Raw genomic sequence first — 24,807 nt, forward strand, 5'->3', positions numbered from 1 at the left:
TTGCAGCTAAGAATAGGAACTGAAGGACCACTTCAGCAAAACCAGCATTTCTCTTGCCAGGCTTAACTACAGCCTGGCAGTGCTGGTGAAGATGTTCACAGCAGCCCAGGTGGAGGTTTTTCTGATGTCCTCTGTAGCGCGAGATGGGTTCCACGTATCTGGCAGAGCATAAATGGACAGGGTCATCTCTTCATCAGGAAGAAAACCCAAGCTCTTATGACCACTTCAATATGACACTTAAAACCAGAAACTGGCCCATTCCCTGCTTTGAGGTTAGAGCTGAAAAGACCAAGTGTCTCTCTGCTTTCAGCTGGCTTGTCAGGCTGCTTCATGTTATCAACCGAAGTGGCATTCGTGAGCACATTAGCACTGGTGGACGGGACAGCGCAAGGAGGCTATTGTCGATCCGCAGGTTGCCTCAGCAGGGCAGTCAGTGACACTGTGTCCAAGATCAGTGTGTGACAGGTGGGTAGAACAGCACCAAGAACTAGGGTCAGCAGATCTTACTCCTGCACTTCTTAGATTCTTGAACCCATAGGAGTCTACAGACCTTTGCTAAAAACTCTGTTGGGCTACAAAGAAAGCCAGAGGAATAAGCTGGAGGGGTGCCTGCAGAGAGCCATCAGCAGAGTATGTTTGTCTGGAACCACTTCTCAGCTTGTGCATCCTAGCTAAAGACCTCTCTGATGTTAAAAAAAAAAAAAAAAAAAAGGATCAACAGAAAACCAGTTCCAGGGTAAACCTGAAGCTTGGCCTCCTCCTCCTTTCTAGCACAGGAACTAAACAATAGAAAAGAGCATTTCCTATAAGTATGATACCTCTTAAAGATGAGCACTTGAATGCCCTTCCTCGATAAAAAGGGCAAGACAATCAATTCACACGCCATGGCAAAAGCCATGCAGTCAGCCAGACACAGCCTGGTCAACATGAGAAGGACAGAGCCTCACAAGGCTGGAGGAAGTACGCGTAAAGAGAGCGCCTTAGATCTCCATACAGACACGATGTAAAAGGAGAGGATGACACACCAGGTGATCCAGTCCTGCTACAGAAGTTCCACCCCTGCGCTGCTGTAAAAGAACCACTAAGGAAAGATAGTTTGAGATGAAGGTTTTGAGATTCAGAACATTAGTGTATTACATGAGTACTAAACAGTGTTTTAGACAAGCACCCAAAAGAAAACAGCATTTCCATCACCTACTTCCTTAGAGAAAAAAATGTTTCAAAAGCAAAAAAGACAAACAGCTTCAGAAAACAAACAAGAAAACTAGCTGCATGGTGCAGTTTAAAGAGCAAGTTAAATTCCTAAATGAGAAATTGAGAAAATGATGAGTAATCATACAGTTCAGCCCTTCTTTCTGATCTATCATCTCCTCGAGAAGCATACATTTATCCTCTTCATTTTCACTCGTCAAAGCTCCAGCTTTTCTCCCACCACCTTGAACCCTTTCACAGCAGCATCGCGTGGTTCTGAACCCCCAGAACACAGACATATACTCATGATAGCTAATTGGCTGTTGCCTGACAAAGCCTCGTGAAACTGGATTTAGCAAATTGGTACCACCGGGAATGTAGCTTCTCTAATGTGCAAGGTTTTCAATAACACTGGTGTACACCTAAGTACACAATCATGTTATGTGGCAGCAGAGTTGCAGCAGGGAAAAAATCTGAGAAAAATACATACAATGCTTTCTTCATATTCAGCAAGTTCTGTTTTTCTTTTGTCACTTAGCGCATCTCAAGGTAAAGAAAACAAAACAGCAAAATAAGAACACAAGCCTACCTCCAAACAAGGGCTCAGGCTCTACTAAAATTTCTTGTTTTTGAGGAATTGGAGCTCGTACTTCATCCCTATCAAAGAGGAAGGAAAAAAAATTCAGAGATGATAATATTCCAAGTACTATATAAACCACATCCCATTGTGCTCCAAAGGCTCCTGCAACTTGAACCAGCTAAAGATGCTGCTGTACCATTGCGCAGAATCAAGAGATCTGGGGTCAACAGGGACCTCAAGAGACCATCCATTCCCGCTCATGGCACTGACGCAGGACTTGGTACACTATGCATTAAGATCTGGCATGGATGACCCTTCTAAGTCTTGACAGAACATTACACAGATCCCTGGGTGACTAGATCCCAGACTTTGTCAATCTACTATTCAAACATCTTTTTTCTTCTTTAATAACTGTCTCAAAACTTGGAAAAGTTTCTTAAAACTTAGGAAAGGCTGCTAATCAATCCACTTGCCACCCTCCTCCCTTGATTATCTACATAGAGGAAAAAAAGATTATCTTCCTTATTATAAGCTTTCTTTTGTTAGAAGACTTTTTGCTTCCATTGAAATTCACAGCCCTCTCTTTTCCAGAGGAAGAAAAACAAGACCGTCAAAATGGCCATTGCCCCCCATTTCTGAAGCAATTCTTCGCTTCCATAGCTGGGCTTCCTTGCATATCAACAGCTTAGTTACACTTGCAGAGACTGCTACGTGATCTGAAATTATGACTAGGAGAAGAAAGGAAATCACAAGGGCTCTGAAACAGTTTCACTTAGTGTGGTCACCTGGCCCATGGATCTACGCAGAGAGTAGGGCATGGGCTCACCCAAGAACATCCACTGCTATATCCTGCCTACGAACTACTCCTAAAGCGCCCTCTTCCCTCCGACTCTTCAAAGTTGTAAAGTGTGGTTTGCGGTTCTGGGCCATGAACGTTTCAAAAAGTAACTCATAATGTCAGCAAGATGCACTAACCTTGCTATTAACCTCCACATCTTTGATTGCTGTAGTGAAGCTAGTTATTCTCCATTTTGCATTTGCATAATTATTGTTCTCTCTTCCTAGAAGTAACACTAAGCTGACCAGCACCTGGAGGGTGTCAAGTATAAAAAAGAAAGTATTCCAGTAAAAACTTGAATCTTACGTCACTGATGTGCCAGAAGTTGTCTAGAAATAACAACTCCTACAGTTGTCTATAGGAGTTGTCTAGAAATATAAACACCTATAGAGTTTTAAGTTCATTACCTGTCAAAGGCTCAAGGAGGAAGGCACTTGATATCAACTATAATGGTTAGTACTAAAACAGTTGTTTAAATTTACACATGTGCTTCAGAAGTCTGAGTGGCAAGAATTTTCTTTAAAAGTTAGTTGTCTTTTTCCTGAAGACTTTCATAAAGATGAAAGCATAGCTAGGTGTAATTTAGCACATTTAATGAATGTGACTTATACCAATTAGCTTCCACTCAAAATATTCCATTTATCCCAACGAGTCACATTAACAGGCAGCGCTGAAAGACTCTCTGCCATGCTAAAGTGGAACAACGCTTTCTTTTATTGGCATCTGATGTGCAAGACACTCATGCAGATTTTGCAGTCGCTTATTCCCCTGCATACTAGTGCATACAATCTAGCCTTTCCAGTGCCAAATCTGGTTACACTTAAAACAACACAATAAAACCCTTACAAATGGGACTAAGGTCACTACGTTTATAAGAACCAACACAACAGAACTCTCGAACTGCCAAATTAACATAATGCAAGATGCTGGAGCAATATAAAGTAAGAATCTTTTACTACTGGATCCCTATTTTAATGTCTTGAGCTCTTTTTGCAAAAACCAGTATGTATAAGTCACAGAAAACTTTTGAAGTACATGTGAGAGAAACTAACTGATGTGGGTCTACGTACCAACTTATGTAATGAGAACTTATTTACCCAGAACAATATCAGAGCAATCAATTTAACAAGATCATCAAAGAAGCACCTGTTACAGAGTTGACAGCAAGTTAGAAGTGACAATTGTATTATTTGTTCCGCCTTACACTATCAAATTTTAAGACAGACTACTCATTTATAGAGACATGTTCACTGGGTACGTACTCAGTGTGCGGTCGAACAGCAGACACCGCTGCAGAACTGGTGCTAGGCTCCTCTGCTATGCCTCCACCATCCAGAAACATGGTGACAGCCATCTCCAGATTGTTGTTGCATGCTTCAAGCATGTGCTTTCCCACGCTCTCACTGGCACCTGTAATGCCAAAGAAAAATTAAAGTGTTCTTCAGATAGCATTTTGATTGGAAGTGCTAGGAACAGCTGGCTGGCAAGCTTTCTCTCTCAAAGCATTAATAATTAGAAAGAACAGTTCATCAGTTGCCATTTATCTCTGAAGTACGACTATGAAATGAGAAAAACATACATATCTCACAGGGGAAGGGAATGCCCACATACAGGACAGCCAGAGTTCTTCCTTCCGTCAAGAGAAAATTTAGTGGAAGCCATCAGAGGGCATTTAGCATTGGGTCGTTTTTTTTTTTCCTGGAGTACATTGGTTTTCTTTTTTCCTGGTAGAGTTTTCCAAATGCATAAGCATACACAAAAAAAAAAATGAAACCCTGACTTAAAATGTTAACAGGGAGAATATTAAATCAGCTGCTAGAGTTTTTTACCCACTTGCAACAGATATTTAGAGATGGAAGAAAAGATATCCCGTTTTACTGATTGCACTAAAAGGCATAAAGAAACAAGCAGAAGCTCAGTTCACATAAGAGGGGGGAAAAAAGAAAAAGCCAAGAAGGAGAAAGTAGTACTTGTCTACACAGTTATTTGTATAATGACTAACATTTCTTAAAATCTCTCCTAAGTGCAACTAAATCAGTCTTATTCTTGCTGCTCAGGATGAAACACTAGTTCTTAGCATCACTTGTAACTCTTTCCTCAGATGGTCAGTTTCTACCTCCTCAAAAACCATCCCATCGACACAAGCACCCTCATTGGTGCTCTGCTCTAATGCAGAGCATCAGCTCTCCTGCACCCAACCCTTCAAGTGTCTGCTTACTACAGCATCCGTCTCTACAGGTGGTGGGCTGCCAAAGAGCTTATTTTCATATGGAAAGGCTGGCACAGAGGAAGACTGGCAAAATGCAGCCGAACCAGTTTGGGAGTAGCTTTTAGATCTGTAGTAATTCTTACCAAGTTCACTGCAAGCCACCGAAATGGAGAAAACACTTTCCCCAGCACCAGAATCACAGATAACATCAGTTTGGGCAAAATGCATTTGGATGTTTCTCAGATTTTCTGGGAAAGACTCAAGAAGCTTTAGTCTGAACAGACTAATAAGAGACAATACACTTTGAAACTCAAGATAAATCAGTCCTAAATGATCCACACCACTGCATTAAATCACAGAGAAAACCAAACTGACCAAGGGAACTGGTTTTTCCGAAAAAAACCAAAACACAACCTGCCGTGACAAGCGTATTCAGATGGCAGTCAGCTGTATTTTAAGATCTTAATCGAGATAAGGTCCAAAATAAAAACTAGTGATATCTCAAAAAAATTATGCGAGAGCATCAAGCTCGTGTTCTTCAAACGAACTACTCTTTGGCATTTTCAGCTCATTTCAACGTCAACTGCAGCAATTAAACAATCCTTGTATAGTCTGGAATACGCACACCACCCTGCAACCTCACCATACGGTCATGTGAAGTTATTCATTTAGAAGAACAAGAAGAAAAATGATATTCAACTCTCTGCTATTTAGAGATACCAACACAGAAGGTGCTTGTACTGATTCTTCGTCACTCCCGAGGAAACTGCCATCAATATGTTTTCAGTGCTTATGCTGGCAAACAGAAAATACTAAAGATGTGTTAAGTTTCAAAGAGATCCCATCATTTCAATGGTAAAGATACACAGGAGCTACGTTCTCCTAGCAATACTTTGCTAGAGCGCGCCAAAGGAACACAATTCTGCCATCTGGCTAAGAGAACTATATCAAGGACTATTTCTCCTCATTCCTCGCTATCACGCTAGAATCAAGTTGCTGGATAGTATTCAATCAGCCTTTTTCCCACAGACAGGGTGGTTTTTGTACACTTACAACTCAAAGTTGAAAGCTGCTAATAGAAACCACTGAGGGTGCATGCATCCGAGCACCTGTCAAATCATGCAAGACAAGCTCCGTAACAACACGCTTTTAGGTATAACCTTAATTTCTGTTAAAACCAAAACTTCAAAACTCTACTTTAATAGTGGATGGGTAAAGCCCAGCAGGTTCTTTTTTTTTTTTTTTTTCCTTTTTTGAAAGCATAAGAGGGGTGCTCTTACATTTAACATAAAAACCATCTGCATAAGCACAAAAAGCTGTCAGGAAGAGCCAGCTAGCACAACTCTGCCCATTCTGGTTTGTTTTTTAACAAATATCTCAGGCACTACTGAAAAAGAAGACACAAGACACACGCAGGCACATACTATAATGAAAACATATTTGCTGTAGGCACATTTTATTCAAGAGGGTTTATTCTAAAAGGCTTCTTTAAGGATAGCTGAGCAATTAATGATTTCCCAGTGCACTCTACCGGCACGTTCACTGCGTACTAAACACCCTCAACATCCCTGTTCAGGATCTGAGTGCACCCAAGCCCGAGTACAGGCGTGCAATCTGAAACTGAGCTGGTTAGAGCAGCCAAATTAAAAGCAGTTTCGCTTATATCAACTAAAAATCCAAAGACATTTTATTAAACACTCCTTCAGTACTTGATACGCAATGCCATAAGCAAGGGGGAACCACAGCGAAGCAGATTAAACGCAAAGTGGGTCAAGCGCTCAAAGTGCACAAGCTAAAGCAGGAATTATCACCTGCTGCAAACTTCAATTTAAAAGTGACTTGCTATTTTCGTTAGCAAACTGCATTCTCAGTAAGCCGACCGTGCTTTAAGAGATTTATTTTTATTTGTTTTTAAACGCGGACCCGGGGTTCAGCTCTAGCCTCCCTCCCAGGTGTCAGCTTTATTCGCAGAGGCGGGACGCGGTTCCCGGGCGGAGCAGACCGGACGGCCGGGAGAGAGGACACGCACCCACACCACCGAGAAGCTCGGCCGACCGGGGACAACCGAGAGGCGCCTCCAAACCGCCGCTAAAAGCGACGGGAACCCCACGACGCAGAGGGCGGAGGCACCGCGGGTGCCCGGGCCGGGCCTCGGGCACCACCCGCCGCGGCGGGCCGGGCCCCGGAGCGCGCCCGCTGACAGGCCCGGGCGTCGCCAGCGCCTCTCGCCTCGAGGGAGGCCGCGGCGGCAGCGGGAGGGCCTCCGAGGAGACGGGGGCAGCGAGCCCCGGGCCGCCCGCCGGCACCGCTCCGCCTCACCCTGCGCAGCGCCTCCCGGCGCGGCCCGCTCCTCCCGCCCGGCCTCCCGCCCCCGGCCCGCCGGCGCGGCCGCCCCCTGACGCGGCGGCGGGGGCCGGACGGAAGCCGCCCGTTAAGCAACGCAGCAGCGGCGGAGGCCTCGGCCGAGCTCGGCGGGCCCCGGCTTCCGTGTGCCTCACCCGTGATGGCGGTGAACTGCTGGATTAACCCCTTCAGCGCCGAGGAGGCCGCAGAGCCCCCGTGCGCCGCCATCTTGCCGCCGCCGCACAACAACACACACGCCGCCGGCCCGCGCGCACTACGCAGGCGCAACGCCCGCCCGCGCCCTTCCTCTGCCCGCCGCCGGGGAGGCGCCTCAGCCGGGCCGCCGCGGGCGGGGCGGGGCGGGAGTTGCCGTGGCAACGCGGCCAGCCCCGCCCTGTCACCTCAGAGGCCCGGAGAGGCGGGAGTTGCCATGGCAACGCGGCCCGCCCCGCCGCCTCAGCGGCCTCCGCGGCTTTTCAAACGCTGTCGCGGCTGTAAGAGTTTCCTCCCTACATTTCAGACCCTCTGCCTTCACTAATCACGGGACTGGAGGAGCAGAGGCCTTAGCAGTGATACTGAAACGCTCGTGACAAAAGGCCAGAGCTTCCGCGCAGATTTACCTTGTCACGAATGCATAGGGCGAAGCACGGGGTCTGGGAGGCCTTGGCCCTCACGCAGAAGCGTGTAGAGGGGCCACAGGTGCTGCAAAGGAGGAGGCAGGACTCGAGGTGGCCGAGAAATGGTGGGGCCATGCCTGTCAAGGGAGCTCATGACAGGGCAGCTTTTGCTATCAGGATACTTTTGCTGTCACTTCTCCAAAGTTGGAAGAGAAACAGCCTCAACAAGCACGCTGTGGGTTTTTGATCCCTATGCTACTTGCAGAAGTTGCAGCCATAGAAAAGGAACATTTTACTACTTTTACAACATAGCAGGGCACGTGGCTGGCTTGCTGCCAACACTGTCAGCAGGCTGGAGTGTTGCAGAGCACCTTGTCATGAACGAGTATCAACCAAAGTGAAGTACCACAGAAAGCAGAGGTTTCCTTAGAAGTCTAAGAATTTAAAAACTTGCTGCCATGAAAATGGGTAGATCTGTTCCCTCTATTGCTCCTCTCCCTACCTCCCATCCCCAACACCAGCTCTGGCTTTCAGGGAAGTGACCAAGCCTGGGGGTGTTGGTACTTGGATTTTTTTTTCCTGGCAGTTGGATGAGGGGAATTTGTCCACCAAGGGGACAAATAAGCCATTAGAGCCAGCTGAAGGCAGAAGGTGAGCTCACCCTTTTGAGCAGCAGTGAACTGTTACACCAGCTCAGACAGCCTAAATACAGACTCTTGCTTCACAAACACCATTGAACCAGTCAAAGCTGATTTCACCTGCTTCAAAGTGCCCACGGGAATGGAAATAGGGAGTTAGTGCAACAAAAATCCACTCAGGAGTGGCCAAATTCCACCCTCCAACAAGAAAAATCTAAAAGGAGAGGCCGAAGAGGTGCCTGGTAAGGAATGTGGTCAACTGAGACCTGAGGGCTTGCGGTACCCCACCCTCGGATGAAGCTGCTGGACTGGCCTTCTGGTATAGGTTATAAGGTTTTGTATATTTTGCAGTTAAAGTTGGGATTTAAATGATGATTGACTTTTTTGTCTTGCTTTTTTTCAGACCGCTTAAAAATGATGATTCTTATGTAAGAGGTCACTCTGACACCAAGGACAAAATCCAGTAAGTTGGAAAAACACGAATAACCCCCAAATACTTTAACACAACCTCCAATAAATTTATACGCACACCAAAATACACTGCTGTACTATTTAGACTATTTACAAATGGGTAGTTTCTCTAATTTTGGTATGTATTTTTTGGAATCACAGCAGCAGGGTTTGCTATTGATGGCAAGGAAGTCTGTGCAAGACTGGAGTAAGATGCAAAAAGCCCCCCCTCCCCCTTATCAAACTTGTAACTGGGATTAGTTTAGCACATTTCATAAACCTTATATGGAAGGGACACATAATTAAAAGGGAAAAGAAAGAATCCACAAAACAGCTTGTGTAGGAAATGGAATGAAACTGGTGTTAAATGCAGCAATCTCAGACTCTGGGACATGGTTTCACACGTGGCTGAGAGAGTTGCATGTGGCTCATTGCTGCCCAAAAAGGAAATTCTCTCTTCTCCCTCGCCCTCTCCCTACTCAATGCATCCCCTACCCCTTTAACATCAGAATTAGATCACGGAGAGTCCCCAAGTGCCAGAGCTGGCACAAGCGTAGGAATGTCATCACTGGCAGCAAGCTGTTAGAGCAGCTCAGTGCCTGTTGAGGCGTACTCAGCTAGACAGTGCAATCCTGCTAATTAGTGAGCTCTCACACTGTTTTTTTTTTTAAATAAAATGCCTCCTATCTTATGACTAAGTGTATGTTACTTCATGTCAGGGACAGAACTAGCCCCCAAACAATGACAGCAGTAGATTAAGTTTAACCCTAATGAAGGTCAAGGCTGTTGGGGGATATATATTTCATTTCTAGCTTCATTCCGCTCAGCTCTTTGGAGTTTATCTGGGTATTTACCTTTATGACCACACATGCTTCCTTTCTGTTTTCAACAAGCATCTATCAAACATCAGGAGCCGATCATAAAAGCAACTCCAAAGCCAGTACTGCTGTACTGGAGTATAACGATGGTTGATCTGAGAAAAATAACCAGGGTCAGGATTTGCAATTAAGATTATTTCTTACATATGAATGGCCAGCAGTTCAAAACTCTCTAGATTCAGACTCTTTCAGTGCAAGCCATTAAAGGCAGTGATTGAGAAGAGCAGGGCAGACATTCAAAACCCTTAGAGGGCTACAGCAGGACTATCAGGATGTGTCCCAAACTGCAGAGACAGTTGCATCAGGCATAAACCTCAGGATTTTGGCAGCAGCTGGCTGCAGTGGTGACCTTCACTGCCCCAAACCTGTTCCAACCTGCTCCAAAATCCTAAACAACCCATTACACCAAAGCGGCAATCAATGGGAGGAGTGTGCGATGCCTCTGCTCAGACAGACTTGGGAACAGACAGCAGCTGGGAGATGCGATCTGGGAAGGAAGAGCGCCATGCAGGAGCAGGGACCATCTTTTCAGCAAGTTAAAAACAGACATCAGGCTTACAGAAATGGATTATAAAATGAGGCTGAATAGACTTAAAAAATAAACTCTTTCTCCTCATCTGTTTTGAAAATGGAGAGTTGACTTCTCATGACCCTACCATGACTGAAAAGGCCAAGTGTCACTAGCAGGAAAACAGTCACTATCTCTGCCTTAAAGAACACTTTAATTAATGAAGGCTTATATTCGACTGCATGGGTAAGACAGAAAACAACCCAAACAAAAGTAAGGATTAAACAGAAACATCTATACTCAAGGAAGGCTCCCAGCATAATAGTTGAGGCAGCAAGAGGAACAGTCAATGATTTGCAACGGGTCACCTGTTGTAACTTTCTCAAAAAGCATCTTAGAATAAATCATTTATTTATAAGAAACCTACCATTAATAGAGACATGCAGGCAAAGAAAAACAATTCACATTTTTGGATTGGTGTGCTGCTCGTGCTTTCAATAAAATTTCAGGTTGGGTTTTGTTTGCTTTTTTTTAAAACTTAAAACTTCAGAAGATACTGCTTTGAAGTATTTTGTTACAAATTTCTCAGAACCAAGTTAGTCTGTAGATCAACGAGTTCAAAAGAAGTAGATGTTTAAAACATCTGCAAACTTTGCTGATCAGCACACCCACGTCAGCAATGTGGATTGGTGCTTTGCTGTCTTTCAAACATGTACAGTGGAAAAGTATCTCATTACAAGCAAAGAAAGGCCAAAAGATGGTTTCATAATAGCAACAGATAAAACAATCTAGCAAGAATACTTCTGCTGAGGAGCAGCTGGTCAACTCTTCACCAGCCTCAACTTCCTACAGGCCTCAGCTTCCCCACATGTTTAAATTGTAATTCTTTTGAATGAAGTTAGTTTTAAACCCAACTGGAAGACAGTATTTGGTAGTCCCTCTAAAAATGGGGGAGAAACAGTAACAGCCAGGTATGGTAGTTATGTGAATCTTTAATTATACTTACGTCAGTTTTCAGTTCCTTTTCCCCCTTTTGGTTTAACTTTCTCCATCATAACTGTCTTCTGGACTATTTTTTTAATATTACATGTTTTTAATCAGACTCAAACCAGTTTGAGTATGAAAATTAAATAGCACTAAAGATAGGTAATATTCTCATACAAGAATAAAGTTGCAGAACACTAGCAATAAGAAAACAAAAGTATCTTTTTTCCTAATGACAGCAAGAGTCAGATCTGCAGAAGTGACCTCTGAACAGAGGTAAATACGGCCCACAACCACTTCTACTGCTGGCATCTATGAGCAAGCCTTGGCTTTGACAGTGGGAGAATGACCTGTTTTTTCCCTCTTTGTCTAAGAAAGAGGATAGTATATGAGAGGGAAAGAGCATGTCTGCAAGACTAGCTGTCCAGTTATACTCCTGTTAGCTGTCGTGTGAACAATGCAATTCAACAAGTTAACTGAAACAAATAAACTGGGATTTAGGCAAACAGAACAGTGGTTGGGCCGAGTGAAGCCTCAACCTTGCAGTGGGCAGACAACTGGAAACAGACTCATTTTTTTGCTTGTTTCCTTCATGGAATGCGCATCCTTTCCGCAAAAGGCTCTGAATTCTCATTTTAAGATAAGACCATCAGTTATTTTTGAATGTGAATACTATTAGTGTTCAAAACCAAAATTATGTAAATGCAAGTGCTAGAAAATAAGCTGTAGTCAAGAAACAATCAATTAAAATTTTTCAGTCTGGGGGCATACATTATTAAAACTTCTCAGAATACACAACTTTGTGACTCAAAGCAATCCCCCTCAAAACCAACAACTTTAAAACTGTTTACAGGAAGCTTTGCCTAACACAGGAGAAAGCATTACCATGGTTTTAATTCTCATTCCACCATGTGTCTGTGCTGCTGTTGATCTACTCTGCAACAGAGCTTTTAAACATCTGAAGGATCGTCTTTTGCTTATTCTTAGGCAGTGAACAAATATCATTTGAGTCACTGGTATTAACCACACAATTCAAAACTTTTCCTCCCTTGATGCTAGGTGATTTCATTCGGACTCTGGTAGGGGACTGCCAGTTTTCATTGCAAGAACCTCTCCGAGTTTTGCGGTGATTTGTTTCAGCCTGTTTTTTTGGAACTTTTGAGTCTTTTGCTATCTTAGAACTTCCCTTTCTAGCAGGGGAGTCTTTCACAGACTGAGGTGGTTTGGTGCGAAGATGGTACTCATCTGGAGAACCCTTTTGTCGATTAAGTGTCCTTTCCTCCTTGTTGATCTGTTTTTGTAGCTGCAGAGCCAGAAGCCTGTCCTGCTCCTCCTGCATACGCCTTTCATAGAGCTCCTGCTCAAAGGCTTTCTGCATTTGCAAGTTGAAATAATTTATCTGCTCCTCTTGGTCCTCTACACTTTCTGGAAAAGTTCTTCTCCTCTTATCAAGCACGCATGAGTCAACCACTGCTTCAACTGGTGGCTCCACCGACTTTCTTTTTGGTGTCTCCTTAGTGTTCTGCAATCTCTCTGGTTTCTCTTCATCTGAGTGTCTAGCCACCTTCACGAGATCACGCAGTACACTTGTGCTGTCAGACATCACAGAATTTGTTGCTGACTGAGCAGAGGTACAAGTTTTAGCGGAGTTTTCAAGGTTTATGCTTTCTACATGTGTTAAACTGCCACTGTCTGACTCAATTCCATCACCATCTCCTTCGGATCTATGAAGGACTGTTTTAGACCCTTCCCCTTTTGTCATGTCACAAAGCACATCTGGAGCTTCGTCTCCTAGACAATTTGGTCCTGGTGCTTTTTCCTGCTTGACAGCGGTGGTTTCCCCTGAAGCTGAGGCACTGAAATACTTCATGCACGATTCCAAAAACAAATCCTTAGCACTGGAATCTTTAACCATACCAGTCAGCTGTGGAGACAGTGTTGGCATTTCCTCTTGCTCATCTTGCCACGCAGAACTGCTGCCCTCATTGCTGTTGACGTCCTGCAGAGGAGGGAGAAAGGACTAAAAAGCTGGACTTATCAAAAGCCAATGGGTATGACTAAAATGCAAATCTCGCTTCTCAGAGCTGCACTGCTCATAACTATTCTGGGATATTAACTTGAATTCTTCTTTTAAAAAAATACATTTTTGTTTAATAATAATGAAAATATTTAAAACAACCTACGTAAGCCTAGCTAAAAGACTGAAAACACAACTGAAGCATTCTCCTATTACCAATGACTCAAATCAACTGTTCAAGCCCGCTCATCTTCTTTTGAAGCCTAACAGGAAAGATAAGACAGACATGGAATGATGAAAATCAGAGTGCAACCTCCTCCAGTGAGCTCCAGAACCATCATTTTAGTTTTATACAGCATCGGTTGCAACCCAGAGCTCGCTGAAGACATTCAGATAAGGCACTTGTAAGGCTACACAAGGTAACTATCGAAGCAAGCCGCAGGTGCGCATCTGTGGACTGTCAAGCATGGTTTCTTCCCTTTCCGCTTTGGGGAGTCATGAATACTGAAGGTCAAAAAAGGCAAGGTAAACAGATGTGCAAGGGGAATACAGGACTGGCAAGGGAAAAATACCCCATAATTACTAACACTGAGACTTATAACAAAATGATTCTAGTTACCACAGAGCCAGAGTCACTCCTGCCTCTTTCTGTTGTTCTAGAGAATGATGCTGATCCCAACGTATGATGAAGCTTTGGAGACAGATACCTTAAAGGGAGGGAGAAAAAAAAAGGTACCTCTTTTTAAACTTATTTTTCTTGAATTGTCAGTCCTTTGCATTAATCAAGATTTTCAGGTTCATTCTGACAAATAAAAACAACAAGAGAAGGGCAAGTGTTTCCCTTCTCCTCCACATTATCTTATGAGGAGTTGTTTTAACATTCAACAGTTTACATTTGCCCCAGATTATTCAGGGAAGTTGGACTATAGGATTCCAAGGAAGCAAATGGAGCAGAGGGTCACTATACCAAGAAACAGATCGATAATTAAAGAAGAAAAATTTTAATTACTTACTTCTGAATGTCTCCAGAGTTGCTTGGTTTGTTCTTCACCTTGCACAAATTAGTCGGGGATGTTTCAGATGAGAGACTGCCTGCTGGTGAAGGACTGCTGAGCATGTGTCCTTTGGAATCCTCATTCTTCGATGACAAGTGAAACCAGCATTATATAAAACAAAACACAACACAAACTGGAGAAAACCCAGCAAACTGCTTTGTTTCTGCTGCAGAATTAGTTACTTTTGTCCACAGAATTCTGGAACTGTAAGTAATGAATAGGTATGGAATAAGAAGTGTTCTGTACTTTCCTGTATCTGGCATTAAGGGACAAGAGGTTTTGCTCAAATAAGTACACAGGTTCATCATTAAGACTATTATTTGGAACAAACCCCAACCAACCAAAACCCCAAAATAAATTAACAAAACAAACAAAAACCCCAAAACATAAGGTAACCTTTCACCGTATGTTCCTTTTTCCTTTTTTTCAGTACAGGTTACAGATAGCAGTTTCTTCCAAAGAAGTATTTTTAAAATCATGGGGAAAAGGAAGCATTCAGAAGAAAATCAATGCTTTAAAAAGTTTCACAATGAAAACATCCATCGCACATTTCAAGTGCGTATTACACAGGTAGAAATGTTTGGGGTATTTTACCCTCCGGCTGGTTCTTCAAAAATTAATGGTCAAACAAGGATCTAAAAGTACTGGGGGCTGACAGCAGCTTCCAACTACAATTAAAATAAATTTTAACTTTTGCTCTGAAAAGTCTATGTTACTTTCACTATATCAATGTTTTCTCCTGCCCCCCTTGATCCTAACTCACCAGACTGTTACTCAGCTGCCAGGCCAACTCTTCATCTTGCTTCAGCTGTTTCTCCATCTCCCTCCGTCTCTCTTCTGCCAACCTGCGTTCCTCCTCCTCTTCTGCTAGAAGCCGCTGAATGTATTCCTCGCTTGCCTTGTTCTCCTCTTGTTCATGTGCTCGCCTTTCTGCCTCCACCTAAGAAAGATTTTTTTAAATGCATCTGGTTACTACTATAGGACCAGAATTTACACCAGAACCTCTCAGCTGACGCTCCTTAAATGTGAGCCAATATTCACAAAGACCCCCTGCAGACTTCAAAGCCAGCGTTTAACTACACAGCTCTCCAAAGATGTAAGAATCACACAGATACTGTGTTTAGAGCCTTCAGTTTGATAACAGTGACCCACCTCTTGGTTTCTGTAAGATTACACCGTTAATCTTGCTTGCCTGCATGGGTAAATTCCATTATTCACCTTTTCAAAATGTTAGTTACAAACCCTAAAACCTCCAAATACAAGGATCCACAGAGAATCTCAGATGAAGATTCTTTATAAGGCTGGATACCAGGTTTGCTCAACCTGCTTCCATCATTGTAATCCCAGTATTAGCGCAAGATGCCCAAAAGACAGCACATCTCTCTCTAGAAGAGTCATTTTGCTCTCTTGAAACACACAAGACCCAAAGCAGCAGCCCAAGACTTTTAAATCTGCCTTCCTTACGGCAGACATCCACTCTGATTTATAAAATCAGTTATCAGTAACTCCACAAGGACAGCAAAGTACCTCAGGAATGAGCAAAGCTTTCTTAACTGGGTAATGGAATTTGGAAATTTGCTTTAGAGAAGAGCACCAAGCTGTAGTACCACACAAGGTATGTTAAGTCTGAGTTTCAAATCACGTATTGATGCCCTATGACCAGACGCCATTACTTATTTCATTGCTTTTGGACACCATCTCCATTAATTAACTGGATCGATCCTATCCCCTAACTGCCACAAAAGAGAATCCCACAGCCCTCTGCTTCATGTACTGCCCCTGCTATTGTAACAGCCAGCAGTGGGGCCGTCAAGGAAAGAAGCATTCCAATACCATTTCCAATGATAATTCTTACTACTACTGTGTCTAAATCGGAAGGAGAAAGATCCTTAAATAGACAAACATTAAGATTTCTTAAAAATCTTTTCTGATTTTCAAATGAACAAGGGAGCGAGCAAATAAGAAAGAAAATGCGGTATGTTTGTTACTGAAGCTCATCTAAGTGTGGTCTGTAACTTAGGAAGGGAAATCAAGATGGCAAATACAAGACCAAAGCCAAAGCAGTTCCAAATGTTTATATTTGTTAGTCTGAAATACTTTATGCGCACCTGAAGACCTACAAAAGCCATTTTAGTATGTGTGGGCAGGGATGCGGATAGCGAAAGGGTGACACCAACCCTGACAGAACCCTTCTGCAGAGTTTTGGGCAACACGCGGTATTGATGGAGAGACCTGCCTGGGTGTTCTGCTGTGCCTGCACCTCTCTGCAGCTCCCAACCTGCGAAGCACACTGACTCGCAGGGATGACAAAACCAATCAAGAGCATGAGGTAGGAGGTATAGATCAACTAGCACAAGAAAAATTGAGAAATGTCGCCTTGTCTCAAACATGAGGAAGACTCTCCTCTTCCATAAAGGATAAATATTTAATTCATGCTTTGGGAATGACCAGTGTGCTCTTTAAGTGCTTTTTTAAGTATCTTTCTTTTTCATTAAATAACATTACAGCTGTTTGTAGGAACAATTAAAATAACTAGATACAAAGCATTTATGCTTTTAACTATGTTTTTAGACCTACCTTGCTAATCTCAGCTTCATATTCCTGCCTCAGTTCCCCAGGCTTGCTCAGCTGATGTTGTGGATGGGGGACACATACTAAACAAGAGGAAGGGAGAAAAAAAAGAAGTGAGGAACAAAGCAAGATCACAACAGTCAACAATGAAGATTTTTAACAAAAGATAGAGCACTTCCATACCCTGTCACAGGAATGATATGACTTAAGTGCTGTGGGGAAAAAAGCACTTGGTGTCACAAAGGAACAAAATAAAAAAGCACCGTGTTACAGAGTGGCAAGAACAGTCAGTGTTTTCCAAGCACTGTGCATACAGCAAATAAGTATGCTGACTATAACTTAACCCCTTTAGCTTTTGTGATTAAAAAGACATCATGATACTGCAAGTGGAACATGTCACAGAGCCAATGTACCAATCAGCCTCCCCCAACAGAGCTTACAACATAATAAACCCCAAAACCCTTCACCAGAGTTAATCAGATTTCACTTCCTTTTCTCTGACACCACAATTTTAAGCTCACTCAGAGGCACCTGCGTAGACTGAAGCCCTGGAATTTCTGCCCAAACGAATTAACTAACACTTTGTGCAAAACGCATGAACAAACACTCACTTCAATGGTTGGACAACGTCACTTACCCTCTGTACTACAAAGGAAAAAAGCATGTGTAGATATTTCTCTGCCTCCCGAGCCCCATTCCCAGGCAAGCTCTGACATTACCTTTTCTAGCAGTAACACAGCCTGTCTATGCACAGTTTCTTATTTCACAACATCCAAAGTCCACCAACAGCAATTACTTTGGTAAAGCAGAGACATCCCAGAACAAGTGACATTTTACTTACTTTCCTCTTCCAAATCCTGTCCGTTAATTCTACGCTCACACTCCTTCGGGTAGTTCTTCTGAATCTTTTCCCAGAGTTCCCAGTTGATAAGAGTATTTCTGCGGGCGTTATATCGTGCCCAAGAAGAGACTCGACGCCGACAAAAAGGGCAACAAAGACTGGCCTTTTCAACGGTCAGCTGGAAGCAAGAGTTACAGAGCGTATGGTTGCATGGCAGCGTCACGGGCTCCACAAAGATCTCCATGCAAATTTGGCAGAGGCAATCGGACAAGGAAAGCGGAGCCTCTGATTTCTTCGACATGCTGATTTGAAGTAGAGGAGCCAAACTAGTACGACATCAGTACCTGAAAGCAAAAAGAAACAGGTGTTTTACTTCCCATAATGAATATAAAAGAAAATAGAAAACGCTCAATTTACAGCTACTTTATGAAAGCATCGGCGGATTTAAGAAGTCTGCTTCAGTGGTTACTTTTGCTCCGATCCAGAGATTCTTGACTTTCCGAGGAAGACACTGGTCTTTCTAGAAGCCACGGGGAAACCGTAGCAGCTTTTCCTACCAGTTTCCTGTGAGTTGTAACAGGATAGCAAGGAGGTGATGAGGAGAGAGGGGACAGACAATTCTTCCAGCATTTACTCTCTCCTAGTGACAAACTATGCTCATGCTTGGTGGATACATCATTGCAGTTACCTTAACCTTCCATTCAGTCAATTTTTCAGTATATCCGCGTCCTTCAAAAGCCACTTCTGGCACAGACTCAGTTCCAACATGTTCTGAAGGTGAAATACAACATCCCAACACATCAGAGGAGAGGAGGTTCTTCCTCGTTTGTTCATTTGCTTAAGCTGGGACTAAAAAGTCAAGATACTTTTTGTTAATATAAGCAAAGAACTAACCAGTGTGTTCAACACTTAAGCATCTTCTTGTATGGCTTAAAACGGTGGGGATCATCCAGCCTTTCTATTGCCAACCCTCCTCACAGGATTCTTCCACTTGGCTCAAAAATACTGTGGAACAGAAAATAAAAGACACATACAGCAAACAGGATATAAATACTGGTTATTTTAAGTCACAGGAACTTAAGAAAGTTCTTACAAGCTTCATAACAAGCCAGCTCCACAGAGCCAGGAGGTCCTTCTCAGAGAAAGGCCGCAATTTCAGTCACACAGGAACTTGACACGGAGACAAATACACTTTAACTTGGTTTTTATTGTTTCTGCTCTCTCTTTGTTGAGAAAAAAATTTAATTTTTAAAAAAGGACGCTAGATAACACACAAACACCCAGCTTTGCAGGCGGTTTGTTAAAAAGACCTACTAAGCCCACATATACCCGTTGTGGGCTAATTCCAGTTTGCACAGAGACAGAAACAACGCTTACTAACCCGCTAAGACGTGGATGCCCAGAGAAGGGGAGCAGGACGGCGGGGCAGCCCCACACACCACTGCCGGGGCCCGCCGCACACGCAACGCCGCTCCGGACGCGCCAGCGGGAACAGACCGGGCCCATCGGCCGCCGCCCTCCTCCCCCCCTCAGCCCCGCACACCCCGCCCGGTGCCCGATCGGTCAAAGCACGGAGTCAGCACCCACCGAGCTGCAGCTCCGCGGCGGGGGCGCGGCGGTCCTCAGGCCCGGCGGCAGGCAGGGCCGCGGCCTCCCGCAATGGCCGCCGCCTTGGCGCTGCCCGCCGGCCGCCCCGCCCCGCCGCTCGCTGACGGGCCTCTCCCGCCGCCCGGGCTCTCGCTCCTCCTCCGAGCCGAGCCTGCCGGGAGACAGAGACCGGGAGTCCGCGGGCGGGACAGCCGGGGAAGGGAAAGCAGGCCGGCCCCAGGGCTAACGGCCCCTCCGCCCCACCCAGCCCCCGGAGCTTGCGGCGGGCCCGGGGCGCGCAGCCGTGTTCCCGCGGTGCTGCAGCTGTAGTGCCCAAACAGCATTTCAGCCGTAAATAGTTACCGACAGATCTGGCTGAAAGGCAGCGGTCTCACTAGAGCCTGTTTCCCCTGGCCTGCAGAACGCGAGAGCTGCTGCAGAAACTCTTGGCCAGAAGATGGAAAGACTATAAATATGTGCATTAACAAAGCCTAGCCTGGGTGCTAAAAATGTGAATCTTCTGGCCCTATTTAATCGGAAAAAGTAATCACAGCGAGTTGGGTTTTTTTTTCCTTCACTTACTGTGGGACAGAGTTACACAAGCAGGCATGATATCCCATGGGATCTTGGAAGCAGCATGGCTGTTTTTAAACCACTTAAGTATTTCATAGACTGTGTGGTTGGTTTTGGCTTTTTTTTAAAGAAACAATTATCAAAGGAAACATTTTCCTCATAATGCCCATTTCTGCAGTAAATAGCGATCCCGTCTGGGAAAAGTCAGTACGTCAGTATGGGTGACAGCAGCATCACCTGCGCGTGAAGGATGACGACGGACCCATCCCTCCCTGTGCTCACCTCTTCCGGCGCCTGTGTCCACGGGGTGTTCTGGCTCATCTCCTTCTCCAGCATCTCAGCCTGCAGCTCAAACTTCTGCGCCAGCTTCTGCAAGCTCGAGTCCAGGTCTGTGAACTGAGCCTCCAAGGTTTGCAGCTTGGTTTCTACTCTGAGGGATGGAAAACAGGGGCGTTTCATAAGGACGCGAGCATCGACTGGCGGTGCTTTCTGCCATGACGGTGGGTGACACTGTGAACAGCTCCAGACTCCGTTCTCAGGCTCCTCCCAAGCTGCATGAGAACATACACCACTAGAAATTAAGTTTTTTTGACATGGCCTGGGTCTTTTTGGCCCTTTCCTGGTGCAGAGGTCTTAAAATTTGTAAATACAGATGCAAGGTTTGTATTTAGATAAGTCTGCAGGTCTCAATCATTTGCATTAACATCAGTGGCACGTTTTTTTCTCTACCACATTTTGAGGTGATTTATGTTTTTACTTGTAGCATCATGATCTTCTGAACCATTTTCATTTGACATCAAACAGAACTTCTCATTCCTCCCCAGACTAAAAATTATGTAAATAAACAAGCCACCCGCTGTGTTTCTCTTCTCCTGTCAGCATGATAAGATGACCTCAGTGAAACAGCAGTAAGAAAACTGCTTCATAGCTGGTATTTATTATTTCATTACTTAGTATCTGTTGAGGTTTTCCTTACTTAAGAAAAAAAAAAAGTGCATCTATGTAGTCTCTTAAATTATAATCCTAAAGACGACTTTTTGAGCTTGAGCTACTCCACGCCACCTTTGCCTAAGAAAACCACATGGTTTAAAAGAACTTGCTGTGTCTAGGGACAAAGTGTGAGGGGAGTGCACGTATTTACGCTTTGTGCTCATTTGCTGCTCCTTACTCGAGGGGTAGGGCACGCTGGGCTCCTGTCCTTCCAGGGGTGGGTTTTGTAAAGACACTTTTCCTTAAGTTTGCCTCAGCTGATTTACGCCAAGGTGTGTTCTTGAGAATCTTGAGGATCTCAAAGCTATCAAAATACGAATCATTCAAATTCCTTCCTAAATACCGAACGAATACCTCAGTACTATGTACTTGACAAGCCAATTACTAGCAGAACATCAGAGACTCCTCATGGACTTTTGTGATTTTTCTTTGCATTTTACTGGCAGAACTTCAGTGAAAAAAACCCCCAAACTATGCCATCACTACATTTTATGACGGGCAGGACCCTGCATTTTTTCCCTCAGCCCCTCCTTCTTCATCCCCAGTTTGCTCCGCTGCTGCTGTTACTATGTATTGTTGTAATGTTTAGGGAATCGGATTTTGAATTGTGACCTTCCTGTGTTAAACACTGTATTAAGGTCTTTACCTTGCTTGTGTGGGCCTATTTCATTTATCTTTGCCTGAACTTTTTTATAAGGACAAAATACACAGTAGCTCTCAGGCGATGACATTAAAAAAAAAAAAAAAAATAAAACCCCACCACAACCCCCGCTTCCAGACAAACAAAGGTTAACTTTAGATTGTCTAAATAGCAGATCGAGTCTGTCGACACACAGAGAGAGCAGTGTATAAGCTGAGGCGAGGCGATATTTGCTGTAACTAAGTTTCAGAGCCATGTCACATCTATACCTGTGCAAGTAGAGAACAACAATGTAGTAGGATAATACAATGTGGTAGCGCAGAAACCCCAAGAGTAAAAGTTTTAGGAACAACACGGCGTTGAGCACCCTTTGAGAGAGGGGGGAATTCTGAGAACATGAGTATGTTCTTCAAGGTTTGCTGGGTGGATGGTGAGTGCTGTCCTGGGGGAGATACTTGCCTGGGAATTGCTCCTTGAGTGCAGCTTTTTATCAGGGTAAATAAGGTTCCTAGTGGCCTGTTCTTGCGAGCTTTCTCCTCTACACATAATAGTTATCAAGGATCTCATCATTAACCTGTCAGTGCTGTAGTTGTTTTTCAGCAGCCTTTAGTCCAATGCTTTAGACTTTGACCAGTTTTATCGCTCCAGCACTTTTTTGATATGCGGTATATTGTCTGTCTGCAAATTACTCTTGTGTATTTTTAAGCATCATTTCAGCATTTGCTAATTTGGGTTCTAAAAATGTCTGTTCGGTTACACCATGGTACGAACAATCTCCATAACTAATCTTCTACAGCTTTTTGTAAATTCTGCTAGAACCAGCACTGCTGTCTCTTGATACAAGTTCTGAATGAAACGAGGAAGAATGGATTAAACCTCCTGCTTCCATTTCAAGCAGAACCTCTAAACACTTTTTCCTCTAACGTAAGTGAAGTCAGTGACCTCTCATGTCTGTATAGTATATGCACAAACCACATCCTCATTCTTTACCAGAAAGCTTTTAAATTTCTTCTCGTTAGCATACAGAACTGTACTTGGAAGATTTGCAGTATCTAGCACTCCCACTTCTCTGACAACATAACCTTATTTCCCCTGTTCAGGCAAATGACATTTTTAATTACTTTAGAGCTGTCACATCAGTTTTATTTTCCAGGCTGACACAGAGCCCCACGCTTCTCCACAGCTCTTCCAGTTAGATGCACACTTCTGTAATCAGTTTCCCACAGACTTAATTTTCACTTTTCCTTTCAGGAGCGGTACCCGTGTTTCTGTTTCTCTCTCTGGTCAGGTCTCTAGTATCTTTTTTTTGCGGTTACCATTGTGTGAATCTGAGTCACAAAAGCTGTTGGCGAACAACGTTAGTATCTTGACCAGAGGAGCGGTTTCTTACCAACTCCATTAGCTGGCACTTGATTTGCACAGTACTGTTAAAGCCATGGGTGAAAGCCCACTGAGAGGGAACACAGTCTCGCCTGTCTCTAACTCTGGGGAATTTCAGACCCTTTTTCAACTCTTTCTGAAGAACCACGCTCACGGCTTGCATTTGCTCTCGTGCTTGCTGTCTGCCCAGCTGGTCAGACACTGTCTAACCGTGGCTGTGCTGTCGCACTGCAGCTGAACAGTGGACTGGTGCCAGCGGGGGCGGCTCGGGTTGGATTATTTTACATGAAGCCAGTGAACCCGTCGGTCAAGCGTTCCTCTTCTGAGTATGGGCTTTGAAAATGGAAGGTGAATCAGCGTCACCTATGTCCCAATTCCTCAGTGACAGTGATTTTCTTTCTTTAAACTTCTAAGAAAGGTCTGTTCTCAGGGGTGGTTTTTTGTTAATGATAACCACTTACTTCCTATCTTTGAACCCTCCAGACTCTGAGGCATGTTCCCAAATTCAGCAGTTCATCCCCCATCTCCCATTTACGACAGGCCCATAGCGGAGTGTGAACCCGAATTTCCTGTTACCCACAACAGCCCAGCAACACTGCATACGGCGACAGGCCTTTGCTGAGGGAGCAACTGTGCGAATCCTGCAGCAAACAGCCAGAACTAGCAGGTTGCAGGCTGGCCAGAACAGCGGTCACCAAACGGGGCAGCTCTGTCCCCCTTCCCTCCCCAACGAGTAAAGAAGAAACAGAAGATTGCTCATGACCCGCTCCCTTCCCATATACACACAACGTATATTGACATCCTATTACCCACGAACATTTCTGTAGCGCAGTGCTAGCACAGCCCTTCAATGACCTGTTTAATGTCTCGTTCAGGGAGCGCAGAGATATGCCGGCTTTAGCCATCTTCCTGGAGAACACGAAGAGAAGAATAAAAGCCGGAGTGGGCTCAATCCTCTCTCCCGAAGCAGGCAGCGACACCAGGGACGGGGGATCTGACTCCTGCTGGAGGCTGTTTGTACCAAGGCTTTTTATAGACTCTATATCCAAATATAGGTCATAGATGCACAGACACATGCTCATGAACGCATCACATACTGACCTACGCATCCGGACTGCTTCCTCTGACCCAGTGATCCCCTCTGTCTTCATACGCAAAATTAATTTAGAGGTGACACGGAAGGGGGTACCTACACCTGCTTATTTTGCTGCATTTTGGCTTCATCTTGCTGTCGTGCCCACCAGTTTGCACCTTGGGCCAAAGTCTCCTCCTGTTAAAGGCTGTACAAGCAGATCACCGTTTTGCCTTTTTTTTTTTTCCCCATTTAAAAGGTATGATGGTAAAATCAGATTTGGATGAGAGTGAGTTGTATTTGTTGCAAGGAGCTGCTTTGAGGATGAAGGATAGCTAAACCAGGATGGTTGGAATCTCTTCCATAAAGACGGACAGCCAGCACAACTGGCTGAGGATTTTCAGGAGCGGGGTATGCAAAACAAAGAGCTGGAACTTTTTCAATCAAAAAGAAAAAAAGAAGGCAGATAGGTAAAGTGCATCTGGTACCAGCACAGCTGGTGAAACCAGACAGCACAAACATGTCTTCAGCCAGTACCAGGCATTCAGTTTTGTGAAAATTTCAGGACAGCCTGAGAAAAAAAAATAAAAATGCTTTTTTAAATTATTTGCCCATTCCATGGGAAATCCAGCATGAATTGAACATGTCAAGAGTTGCAGCATTCCCACTTTGTTACATTCTTCCCACCTTCAACTTGCAAATTAAGGGATGTTTCTAGCAAGCCGAGTTCTGCTCGTTGTTTCTAAAGCTTTGGGAAGCCAGTGGAAGTATTCGGGTAAGGAAGAACAGTCCTTTGGCCCTTTGTGTTCCCCCTGATGGAGTATACAGTACCCTTCTTGACACAA

General features: G+C 44.2%; 3 protein-coding genes across 12 annotated transcripts in view; all 3 read right to left on the minus strand.

Moving 5' to 3' along the window:
• The window catches only part of UBXN7 (UBX domain protein 7), a 31,336-nt gene extending 23,891 nt beyond the window's left edge, over positions 1-7,445 (minus strand). For 3 of the 5 annotated variants that reach the window (XM_054835144.1, XM_054835142.1, XM_054835147.1), the window contains exons 1-3: positions 7,317-7,445; positions 3,872-4,019; positions 1,781-1,848 (exon numbers count right to left, since the gene is read on the minus strand). In XM_054835144.1, the coding sequence (XP_054691119.1) occupies positions 1,781-1,848; positions 3,872-4,019; positions 7,317-7,389 (289 nt within the window). In that variant the 5' untranslated portion in view covers positions 7,390-7,445. Of the gene's footprint in view, positions 1-1,780; positions 1,849-2,746; positions 2,861-3,871; positions 4,020-7,137; positions 7,291-7,316 lie in introns of those variants that run through there. The other 2 variants (XM_054835145.1, XM_054835146.1) reach the window with 2 other exon arrangements.
• Positions 7,446-10,449: 3,004 nt separating this feature from the next.
• RNF168 (ring finger protein 168) lies at positions 10,450-19,746 on the minus strand. 6 transcript variants are annotated; one of them, XM_054835599.1, is made up of 9 exons: positions 19,308-19,580; positions 18,615-18,725; positions 18,409-18,491; positions 17,721-18,064; positions 16,886-16,962; positions 15,072-15,248; positions 14,267-14,391; positions 13,873-13,960; positions 10,450-13,235 (listed from the first exon to the last, which is right to left on the minus strand). In XM_054835599.1, the coding sequence occupies exons 4-9, from the start codon at positions 18,019-18,021 to the stop codon at positions 12,168-12,170; spliced, it is 1,836 nt and encodes a 611-aa protein (XP_054691574.1). In that variant the 5' UTR covers positions 18,022-18,064; positions 18,409-18,491; positions 18,615-18,725; positions 19,308-19,580; the 3' UTR covers positions 10,450-12,167. The 6 variants fall into 6 exon arrangements, with proteins under 6 accessions (XP_054691574.1, XP_054691576.1, XP_054691577.1 ...); XM_054835601.1 differs by lacking the exon at positions 19,308-19,580 and adding an exon at positions 18,814-19,246; XM_054835602.1 differs by lacking the exon at positions 18,409-18,491 and having other exon boundaries at positions 19,308-19,746.
• Positions 19,284-24,266, minus strand: LOC129210034 (uncharacterized). The gene is made up of 3 exons (XM_054835478.1): positions 23,746-24,266; positions 20,092-20,310; positions 19,284-19,479 (listed from the first exon to the last, which is right to left on the minus strand). The coding sequence occupies exons 1-3, from the start codon at positions 24,039-24,041 to the stop codon at positions 19,284-19,286; spliced, it is 711 nt and encodes a 236-aa protein (XP_054691453.1). The 5' UTR covers positions 24,042-24,266.
• Between the last annotated feature and the right edge of the window lie 541 nt (positions 24,267-24,807).

The sequence above is a fragment of the Grus americana genome, chromosome 9 (genome assembly GCF_028858705.1).
Source record: "Grus americana isolate bGruAme1 chromosome 9, bGruAme1.mat, whole genome shotgun sequence".
Lineage (NCBI taxonomy): Eukaryota > Metazoa > Chordata > Aves > Gruiformes > Gruidae > Grus > Grus americana.

Bases quoted from the DNA above. Each gene is read 5' to 3' on its own strand.
- LOC129210034 (XM_054835478.1), bottom strand. From the start codon at position 24,041: ATGAAGACAGAGGGGATCACTGGGTCAGAGGAAGCAGTCCGGATGCGT. The intron at 20,311-23,745 runs GTCATTGAAGGG...TCCATCCCTCAG, and splicing joins CTGAACGAGACATTAAACAG to AGTAGAAACCAAGCTGCAAA. The intron at 19,480-20,091 runs GTACTGACTTTT...GTCTCCCGGCAG, and splicing joins CTGCTGTCACCCATACTGAC to GCTCGGCTCGGAGGAGGAGC.
- RNF168 (XM_054835602.1), bottom strand. From the start codon at position 18,021: ATGTCGAAGAAATCAGAGGCTCCGCTTTCCTTGTCCGATTGCCTCTGC. The intron at 15,249-16,885 runs GTAGGTCTAAAA...AATCTTTCTTAG, and splicing joins ATGAAGCTGAGATTAGCAAG to GTGGAGGCAGAAAGGCGAGC. The intron at 13,236-13,872 runs GTAACTAGAATC...CCTCCTCTGCAG, and splicing joins GGAGTGACTCTGGCTCTGTG to GACGTCAACAGCAATGAGGG.